The sequence below is a fragment of the Acartia tonsa genome, chromosome 6 (assembly GCF_053477335.1).
Source record: "Acartia tonsa isolate MP-2025a chromosome 6, ASM5347733v1, whole genome shotgun sequence".
Taxonomy (NCBI): domain Eukaryota; kingdom Metazoa; phylum Arthropoda; class Copepoda; order Calanoida; family Acartiidae; genus Acartia; species Acartia tonsa.
Window position 1 is genome coordinate 43,765,338 of NC_137265.1, and position 11,314 is coordinate 43,776,651.

At 33.1% G+C, this 11,314-nt stretch overlaps 1 protein-coding gene across 2 annotated transcripts in view; it reads left to right on the plus strand.

The window, feature by feature from the left end:
* LOC145322752 (uncharacterized) overlaps nucleotides 1–10,177 on the plus strand; it is a 46,969-nt gene extending 36,792 nt beyond the window's left edge. The window contains exons 24-28 of one of the 2 annotated variants that reach the window (XM_080165002.1): nucleotides 259–329; nucleotides 4,181–4,401; nucleotides 4,554–4,794; nucleotides 9,335–9,368; nucleotides 9,442–10,177. In XM_080165002.1, coding sequence (XP_080021128.1) covers nucleotides 259–329; nucleotides 4,181–4,401; nucleotides 4,554–4,794; nucleotides 9,335–9,368; nucleotides 9,442–9,513 — 639 coding nt within the window. In that variant the 3' untranslated portion in view covers nucleotides 9,514–10,177. Of the gene's footprint in view, nucleotides 1–258; nucleotides 330–4,180; nucleotides 4,402–4,553; nucleotides 4,795–9,334; nucleotides 9,369–9,407 lie in introns of both variants that reach the window. The other variant, XM_080165000.1, reaches the window with a different exon arrangement.
* The last annotated feature ends 1,137 nt before the right edge of the window (nucleotides 10,178–11,314 follow it).

The window sequence follows — 11,314 nt, forward strand, 5'->3', positions numbered from 1 at the left end:
TTTTTGCCAGGGCCCAGCAGCCGCCTGTAAGCCTTAGGAAAATCAACCTTTTACAATTAAAAAATTAGTTGGAAATCTTAACCTAACCCAAATATGACAACCTTTTTCACAAATATTTTCAAAGCATGCAAACAGGTTTAAATTTGAGGCTTAGTCGCGGCTGATGCATAGCGGCCGAGCCTTGTTTATTACTGCTCTTTTTATTTAAATAATAGTTCATAATTTACAATATTATTTAATCTGTTTAAAACTATTCAGGAAAATGGCTGCAACAAATTTCCTAATGAGCAGATACAAGAGAATATTGAAGAATTTGCGAATTCCAGAAGGTAAGAATATTTATTTTATTTTAATATTCATAGACAATTGTTTGTAATACGATACTATACATGATTTTCCAATATAGCTGAGAACCAGTTCTAAACAGCAGATATTAATCGGTATCAAAACCATACTGGAAAAGATTTTCTATTCATTATTATGTTTTAAGTAAAATTCAGAGAAGGAGGGGACATTGGACTGTAAATTACACTGGTGCCCAGAGTTTCATAACCACGTTATCTCATTCGTGGATTTAAAAACTCCGGTTACTTTTTTTTCATTCTAGTATTGTCCAAACTTTTAAATTAATAATTTTAATCAACAGGAGAGGTAATTTTGTTTATTATCATTGGGGATTTATATCAATGCATCGTCCACTGTCTTATCCATTAAGATCTCTGGTGAAATTTATGTCTTATGTAACTTAATATTGCTGAATAATGGAAAAAAGTTACTCTTTGCTAATAAATGCTTTTTTGCTTGAATAATCTTATTTTTGTAAGTTTAAATGAAGCAAAGATCTCTAAAGCGGCAGTTATTTTGTTATTGGATGGCAAAGGTATTAGACAATATAAGATAAATGATGATCAAATTTTTCACCTTTTGTAAATTAGATAATTGGTTGCAAATTTCGAATATTTAAACCATGTTATCAAAATTAAATAAATGTACTTAATGTTCTTTTTCCAAGATAATGTGGTTATAAAACTTTGGGTACCGGTGTGATGTACAGTTCAATGTCCCTTCCCTGTCTGGTCAAGGATTCTATGCTTGCAGTTCAATTAAATATTGAATGTATCAAATGCCATCCTTAAGTCAACCTGCTAATAAATAGACAAATTTAAGTAAGTCCTTTTTCTTTCAAAATTTTTAACTAAACATATCACAATGATTTAGACATTATGTAGTTAATTTTCACAGTGGCTTTTTGCTAGGCAAAGAGTCATATCTTTGAAATATTTTATTCAATCAATTATACAATACGTCTCCGCTGATCAGTCCAAGCTTCTTATTTTGAGGGGGGTAAAATGAGGGGTTTCAAAGTTTGAGGGAGGTTAACAACCCTTAACCCTCACCCTTGGACGTTTATGCCCCTGATTGTTTATGTTATACGCTTTTATATCACCCAGAAAGATTAATAGAAAGAGCAATTCAAGATTTAAGCCTTAAATACATAAAACTTCTATTTATATTGTTGCAGTTGTATAATCATATTATAGTTTAAAGTTTTATTTTGTTGAGGAAAAGGTTATTGAGTGTTTTATTTGCTCAATAAAATCAATTTACCAAAATTACAAAACTAAATTACATATACAACGCTGTACTTTACATAAATAGGCGTATAACTAAGGACGGGAGGGGACATTTAGATGTTTTTTTTTTTTACACTAGTCCCCAAAATTTTTTTATAACGTTTTCTTATTTGTTGAATTTTAATTGGTTGGTTCATTAAGTTGAGTTTCCAAACGTTTTAATCACTAAGTATGTTGTATAGAAGAAGCAATATTGTATATTATCCTGTCTGATTGTTAGTCTTTCAACTATTATTGCAAAAACTGTCTTTCATTATATTATATACCTTTTTTGAGTTTTAAATTAAAAAAAACATCATTAATCATTAAATTTACTTAATATACTACAACTTCAATATAAGTCCCTATTTTCTACATGCATATATATTTAAGATTACTAAATTATTTATTGACCCCTTATAATTCTTCGTTTATTGCCCTTGCTTCTTTTTAAGAATTAATTATTTTTTTCTTTGTATACATTTCTGGCAGTTTTACTTTAACTGAAAGTGGAATGTGGATCACGGGGTAGCCATTTTTTATAAGCTCTTTATAGTGCCTATAAAAAATGAGGTCTTACAATAAAAATTACCAATGAAAGGCCAATACAAAGACTAAATTAACAATGGAAGGTCAGTTTGCCTTTTAATTGACCAAGTATGACGTCATTTTTTATAGGCACTATAAAAAGCTTCATTCTTAAAAACAAATTTTGTTTAGGTTAGTTTAAGTAATTGTTAGACGAGCCCCACATGGACTAAAACACGCATTTAATTCAATGAAATAAAGAAATCAGAGGGGGGGGGGGGTATAATCCATTAGTCTGGATTATACCACATATTTTGAACAATGAAGAAATTTTATAATTAGAAAATCTTTCACATAAGCTTCTTTGTGATATGATAATGAGAGTCTAGTTATTTCTATCAGAGCTAAGCGTCCGCAGCCGTTTTCAGCCGCAATTATCAAACAAAGCCGCATCATCAGCCGCTAAATTATGATTGCTTTCCCTCAAAGTTCCTTGCAAGCACAGAACCAACCTTAAAAAAAAAAATTAGAATAATGGAGTGAAGAGAAGGGATCTTGGACAAAGTAGCTTCGGACAAAGTAGCTTCAGGACAAAGTAGCTTCAGGACAAAGTAGCTTCAGGACAAAGTAGCTTCCGGACAAAGTAGCTTCCTAAGGAAAGTAGCTTCCTAAGGAAAGTAGCCTCAACTGTTAATAAAGGTCATGGCCGCAGCGCTCGGCCCCCTGGCCTGCCTAGCCGCGGGCGCTCGGCCCTCTAGCCTATAACCTAACCTAACCTAACCAAAAAATTGTAAAAACATTATTAAAACTTGTAAAAACAATATTAAAAATTGTAAAAATCTATCAACCACTTTTTGCAAAAACCTCGAAATTCTAAACCAACTATGTATTATCAGTTGATGATATTTTTCTTAAACAAATGTTCTGAGGCTAACATAGGTTAGGTTAGGTAAGGTTTCAGGCTAGGGAGCCGAGCGCCCGCGGCTAGGCAGGCCAGGGGGCCGAGCGCTGCGACCATATTGGAGACTATTTTTCTTAGGAAGCTACTTTTCTTGAGTAAATGTCCTGAAGCTACTTTGTCCTGAAGCTACTTTGTCCGAAGCTACTTTGTCCAAGATCCAAGAGAAGTATTTTCCCTATGACTAATACCCGCCCCTGTACAAAATCCTATAATATAAAGTAATAATCTTTTTTTTTGTCTGTAGAGAAGGATCTAGCTAACCGCTAAACCGATATGGTTCTTCTTTACAGTGAAGCTTCTTATAGGATCGTAGATGGTTTTATATAACATAACCTAATCTATTTCTTTATGTCTAACCTCTCTTCGGATCGATTACTGCAGTGCCCTAACCTTTTGGGGCTGATATAACCTAAATTAAACTGGCCTAAAGTAAAAAAAATAAACAGACGTAAATCTATCCTGACTCCTATCATTTAAGTTCAAAATAAGGAGGGGGGATGATGTGCTTGACTAGATACCACCATTATTAAATACTCTTTATTACCTGCCAATCTAAGGACGAAGCCCAATCTGTACCACTTTTGATTCCTGTGACGTCATAAAATTAGGGAGATGAGAGGAGAAGTGGGAAAGGAAACCCATAAAAAAGAGATAGAGAATATGACGTCAAAAGTGGTACAGATTTGGATTCGTCAATCTAAGTCCAAGATTACTGTACATTTTAATCAGCCTAAGACGTTTTTTATTAGCCGCCACAAAAACCAACAACCTGCGGCTGGTGAACCCTGCCGATCAATATGGGTCTAGTTATTTCTAGTCATGATAATAATATTCTAGGTATATTATTAAGATGGAAGAGATTATCATGATATTTTTATATATTCTAAGATTTCCTTTCTTTAAAACCTGCAGGTGGCCCTAATTCTGCAAGGCCTAACCTAACCAACCTTACTGTAATAAACGTGCAAACGTAATACTTCCCCTGTCACTTATTTACGGGGATAGCACTAAAAAGTCATTATAGTGAAAAATAATGGAAATTTTAACCTTAAAAAAACTATAAATGCTGATTATTCAGGACTGAAGATTTGTCTGAAAACGAAACAATATCCCCAAAAGAGGCCAAAAACCGGTTCCTGCACAGATGCTACACGTACACCAGTACATCCCTGCATAATATGAGGAATAAAGACGACATTGATGACTTCTCTGAAAATAAAGAGGATGAAATTGTTAACAATGCTCCCTATTCTGAAGAACCTCTGTACAGCACGGTTAAGAAAAAGAAGAAAAAGTCAGGTATAAAAAGTTTTATTTTAACAATTTGGGTTGTTTCATTAGATCTTGGAAACTGAAAAAAGATAATATCATTCATACATACAGAGAAAGACAGACTGAAGGACATAAGCAGATACAGTAACTTCGCTTTTAAAAACCTTTTATTTATTCAGATGGAACCAAGAACGAATCTAGTCAAGGTGACAAACTGAGCCCAGGAACCAAATACAACACTTTAACCAGCACCAAACCAACCCTCCTGAAAAAGCCCGCCATTTCTATTGTTCCCAAAACGAGTTCTGGGTCATCCAGTAGTAACAGCAGCAGTAGTAATAAGGAGAAACCGGTTATAACTCGTTCCAAGCCTGTGGTCTTGGGCAGAAGAAGTTTTACTGAATCGGTTCAGGATTCCAGGTATGATCCAGGGAGTGAGGGGACATTGGGCTGTTTGTTACACTAGTTCCTAAATCTTGATAATAACGTTTCTTGTTCGTTGGCTTAACAACTTTTGGGACTTTTATCGAATTTTGATTGGTTGATTCATTAAGTTGAGTGCCAAAACGTTTCAACCACTTATTGTAATCTAAAACGGGGTATTTTTGTTTATCATCAAATTATCGGCTATTGTCTTATCTTTTTAGATTACAGGTATGATAGGTAACTAATGAAGCTTTAATTACAAAGTGTCTAAAAAAATCAGCTATGTGAATAAATGAGGAATTATCCATCTCTTTTTTTAATATTTTTTTCTTTTTTACTTCTCCTTTTATCCCTAATTTTTTTTGACGTCACATGGCTGATTTTTATAACACTTTGTAAAGCTTCTTACAGATAAATTTGGTAACTATACACATGAAAGTTTTTTAGAATGATGGGTAGATTTTTTTTAAAAAGTAGCTTGGACCATTATTGGACCAGTATATAGATATCCTGAAAATCAGAATTCAAAAGCTTCAGTCAAAAATCATGCAAAACAAGTGATAGGTTGTCTCAACCTGTAAATGTATTTTAGATTTTTCATAAAAAATTATTTTTTGTACGTAATCGTCCGTCTCTAATTAATTGATTAATAACATTTTGTAAAATAATTCTTATTCAACAAAAGCTGATTAAAATCTTTTGTAAAGACTAAACAACAACAACAACAAAAAATAAAATTAGGACACGTAATTTAAATTTGAACAACTATGATCCTAAGAAGTACAGATTCAACAAGCGGTGCTTTCACTCATACCTATAAATTGACATTCGACCCCCCCCCCCCCCCCGATATTTTCAATATTTGAGAAAAATATGTCTATCCTCTGTGGTATTTTGGGGAGGGGATCTATCCTTATGGGGCTCTAAAATATCACACATACCCTTTTTTCTTCATATTTCTAGCTTCTGTGTGAATTAAACCCCATGGGTAGCTATTTCTATGTGGAACTATCCCTGCGGGGATCTATTCGGTTCTTCTAAAGTATAAAAGCCTCTCAGCTCTTTATTCTCACTTCTTCTATTTTTATCCTCTCTCTCTCTCTCTCTCTCTCTCTCTCTCTTTCTTTCTCTCATTCTCTCTCTCTCTCTCTCTCTCTCTCTCTCTCTCTCTCTCTCTCTCTCTCTCTCTCTCTCTCTCTCTCTCTCTCTCTCTCTCTCTCTCATTCTCTCTCTCTCTCTCTCTCTCTCTCTCTCTCTCTCTCTCTCTCTCTCTCTCATTTTCTCTCTCTCTCTCTCTCTCTCTCTCTCTCTCTCTCTCTCTCTCTCTCTCTCACTCTCTCTCTATCTCTCTCTCTTTTAATTTATGCTACTATTGTGCCTCATACTCTGCTACGATATCGATGGCGAACTCGCATGCTACCTTTTGCTTGAAAGGCCGATTTTTCAACGTTTATCGCCAAAAAATTAGGTGTTAATTCATGGCGAATGGGATTCGAGGTAGCATAGGAATCGGTTCATATATTGCACGAGCTCGAAGGCGACTCTATGGCGAAATATCTTGCTGGGATATGGGGAACTATCCCTGCGGGGATATAAAATAAGCATTATGATATGCATGTTTGTGGTCTAAATTTGATATTGGAAACCGCCCAACAAACGAACAAAATATGAAGTAATATAAATCATGGTATTTTTAAAATTTTAATTATAAAATTAAGAAATAGCAGAGCTGCTGAAAGTGTATGTTACATAAATCTTTTGAGTTAAACGTACTGTATAACAAGACGGCCGGACAAAATGACTATCTCTAGTTATAGAGTAGCTGGTCTACTATAATTCTTTTCATAATCATCAAATATGCTTCTTTCTTTGTTCTTTATTATTCTTTTTGTAAAAAGAGAGATTTGCTTTATATTTTTTAATTATTAGATAATTTCCCCAATATATGATTTAGTCTACAGTTTAGACCCCTTTTTATTTTTACATTCGGTATTTGTATGGCCAATAATATCTAGAAAACGGGTAAACCTTAAGGCTACAAACAATTTACTGTTTAAATACAGTTTTAGTCCCCCTAAGAAATATATCTAAAAAATACCCACTCAAAATCAACACCCCCCCCCCCCTCCTACCATTACATATTTTTTCAAAAAATTTTAATTTAACGGGTCAATGATAAATTAAATAGAAATTATCAAAAACAGGTATACACTCATTTTAGTTAAAGGCTGGGCTCAATTGAAGTGAATTTTGGGGAGAGGGGTTTAATTTTAAACCTCCCTTTTTCAAACTGAATGTGGAGGCTTGAGGCGAATCAACTATTATGTAGTCACTGCACCTTTAAATTCTAATACGTTGCTTTAAAAGAAATAGTTTATGGGGGGAGGGGGGGGGAGCCTAGCCCCTTCTGGGAGCCAGATTTCTGAGTGGACTATACCTACCTATACCTTTACCTTAAAATCAACACAAATACACAAAAAATACCTTCATCCCTCCTACTATTCCCTTTATCATCAATTTATTTCAAAATAAGGGTGGTGGGGTTTTCTGTTCTTGTCTTAGTCTATGCTCTAAAGGACAACCTCCAAATATACCAGATCGCTAACACATTTAAAATCATTTTATATGCTAAACTGTAAAATGCTTTTAAAAACTATGTATTTGGCCAGAGTTTAATCGTAGACTATAGAAAGTTATAGAATAGCTGCGCTTTTTCTGTTAGATTATTTTATTTTATTGACGTAAATACTACGCGTATCGCCATACTAGTAATTTTTGTACTTTTTTAGTAGTAATATAAAAGAATTTTTTTAATTCTTAATTTAATATAATAGAATAAAACAATGATAAAATGACGATGAATAATCAATCAATCTAGCCTTTAATTCTTATGATTGGAATTCTGTCCTTGGAAGCTAGTTAATATTTGGAGGTTAAGATTAATTATATTGAATTTTTTTATATAAGAATAAGTAGAAAAGAAATATGAACATCTTCGTCTTTATGATATTCCCCCAATAAAGGGGGGATTGGAGTTATCCCACTCTTCCCGTCCCCTTCCCACTTTTGTTTGATGCAAAAAAAAATCAAAGGAAATCACGAAACCTTTCAAAGAAAGGTTTATGTCTTTAAAAGCTTTACCGAGAGACAGATAAAAAAACAATGTATAAACTAGATGAATAAGTGTCATATGAATCAATCTATCTATAACAGCAATCGAGAAAATTACATTCCCCCCATAGCGTTACGGGCTGACTGATGGACAGACTAAATGAATTATAAAGTATCTTCGCTTCTAAAAAGATTTTAAAAAGAATTACACTTTTTAAGGTTGAGCAAAAAGCACTTAAAGTTTTGAATATTTTATGTTCTGTTATTTAAATGTAATGCAAAGTTTCTAAAGTCGAGGCTTTTTTACGATCAGCCGTCCGTCCGATACATTTTGGTGTTTAATCTATATTACACTAATTTTCCATCGAGCAAGCAATAAAAACCATCCCCCCCCCCCTTTTTTTATTTTTTAAATAGATTGGAAATATATTGGAGATTAAGTAGTTTTTTTCTTTATGCCTAATCTATGCGGGTCCTATACCAAAGCTGGATCTTTAAATGTGTAGCCATTGCCGCTGCCGTGGCCGTAGTCGTAGCCGTAGCCGTCGCCACTGCCAGTGCTGCCAATAAAACATGGGTTTTTATAAGATTTTACAGCAGTGCAATTTATTTTTAAATTTTATTTTTATTTGGCCACGGCCACGCGTAGCCAATTTGATTTAAAGATCGCTATTAGGTTAGTAGCTGTACCTCTGGCAGCGGCAACGGCAACGGCTACACATTTAAAGATCCAGCTCTGAGGTTCTCTGATCCCCATACCAAATATAACCTACAGACCCACGGAAAACTTCCCACCTCCTGCTTAATTCTAAAGTACGTGTTCCTAGGGTGATTAGTCACACTTAAATTTTAGTAAGACTTGAGTAATTTTAAACAGATTTTGTTCAAGGGCCTCCTACATATGTTAAAGTTATAGTCACTGTTATGGATTTATGTCATCCTTGTTTCATGAAAAATTCAAATACGCAATGAAAATTGAATGTACTTCACCTACATAAAAGAAAAGAAAATTGATATCTTCTATAATACAAAGTAGAACAATGTCTGTCTATCTGTCTGTTTTAGCTAGATTCAAGTCTTTGGATTGTTTTTAGACATATTGATGCGAGGGGCGCAGCCGCTATTATTTCTCTCCTCAGGGTGCCTTGTCGAGCACAATAACCCCCCCCTCTCCAATCCTTTTTATTTCAAATATTTAATATTCCAGGTATGGATCTGGTAAACCTGGAACATGATGTAGGTCAGGGTGTCCAGTGTACTAATATATTTGATATTCCAGGTATGGATCTGGTAAACCTGGAACATGATCCAGGTCAGGGTGTCTAGTGTACTAATATATTTAATATTCCAGGTATGGATCTGGTAAACCTGGAACATGATCCAGGTCAGGGTATCCAGTGTAATAATATATTTAATATTCCAGGTATGGATCTAGTAAAGCTGGAACAGGCTGGGAGGTCAGGGTGTCCAGTGTACTAATATATTTAATATTCCAGGTATGGATCTGGTAAAGCTGGAACAGGGTGGGAGGCCAGGATGTCCAGTGTGCTGCAGTCAGTCAAATCTATAGAGTCAAGATCAAAAGAAGAGCGTTCAAGATAGTTTCATATTTTATTACAAATTTTCTTAATTCGCAGATGAACTATCTGTTAACAAAGAAAGCAGAGGATTATGTAAATTTTGGAGGAAATGCAGTTAAAATGATAATAAAAATCTTTAAGTAGGGTTACTTAATGAGTGGAAAGAAACAACAAGAAGATTACTGAAATAAAGCATTTGAATATTACTTTTCAAGCATGTGTGTAGAAGGAAATAAAATTCTTCTTTAAAAAATCGAGTTTTATTAGGTCTTAGGTGACTGTCAAATTCCTTGTCCGATTTTGTACAGTACGTATTTTTGTGCATTAAGGTATTGTTTTATATTTACTTACTAAAATGTACAAGACAAAAAAATTATTAAACCAAGCATCAATTTACTTTTTGAATCTGTTTTTATGATTATTTGCCCTTGTACTCTTTAACAACTTTGGGGACTTTAATTCAATTTTGCTTGGTTAGTTCATCATATTGAATATCAAAACGTTTCAATCAATAATTGTAATCTACAGAAGGGGTAATTTAGTTTATTAAAATTTGGAAAGTACATTAATTTATCGGCCATTATTTTATCCCTTTAGATTCCTGCTAGTATTGCTCTTATCCATATATTTTAGTTATTTATTTTTTTTTTTTATAAATTCTTATTTTTTAAATTAATCAAAATAAAATTGTACCAAAAATATTAATTTTTCATTGTTTAACGATATGTTTCATAAATATAATTTATAAAATCTAAAAAGCAATTAATTCAATTGTAATTCTAAATAATTTTTAAATAAATAAATGAGAGCTTTTATTTCATTTTTTTCTACTTTATTTAAAAACAAAGCTATAATATAGAACATCAAATTTAAAGTAGTTTTTACTGTAAAAAAGCCTTGTGTCAACGAGGAAGTGGACATCTGGTATCTAGTCAATAATCATCTTATTCCTTGGCATAAAAACTTTAAGTAATTTTTAAATCTTAATTCGTTGATTTCAAACTTAACTAGTAGTGTCCAAGCTTTTCAACTAATAATTTGAATCTACAGAAAGGATTTTGTTTATCATCATTGAGGATGTGCCTCAATTTAAAGTTCATTGCCGTTAACCATAAGATCCCTATGTATTTTCAGATGTCAGTTTTGGGCCTTTTTCAAATTCGAAATTGCTGTGACACAATATTATGAATGTTGTCATCCTTGTTTAATTTCAGTTTTTCCTATACTTACTCCTATTATAACAAGGATGACAACATCCATAAGTAGCGAAGCACAAAAAAAACATAGATGGTAATACCTACAAGTAGATTTAAAGTGTATTTATAAATTGATTTATTGGAGAAAATAAACACGAAACCCTGTTTTATTTCGTATAATGATGATGGTCAAAGTAAATTACATAAAAGATGCTCATAACAATGGGAAAAATTATTTTGATACTGATATCCCAAAAAAAGTTTTAAAATTGGACCAAAAACACCAAAGATATGGGGAAATATGTAAAACATATAAAAATAGCAAAAACCTGCTAAAAGGCAGTCTGACCGCCATGCTTGTTTTCTTAAAACGACAGGAAATTTAATTTTAAATTTTAACTTTAAAAAAATTGGAAAATTGGACTATATACATCAAAAATATGTAAAAATTTAAAAATAGCCAAAAACCTGCAAAAAGGAAATTTGACCGCCATAGTTGTTTTCTTTAAACAACAGGAAATTTAATTTTGATATGTATAACTGAAAACTTTTTGGAAATCGTACCATAAACACCAAAGATATGGAGAAAAATGTGAAAAATACAAAAATAGCCTAAAACCTGCTGAA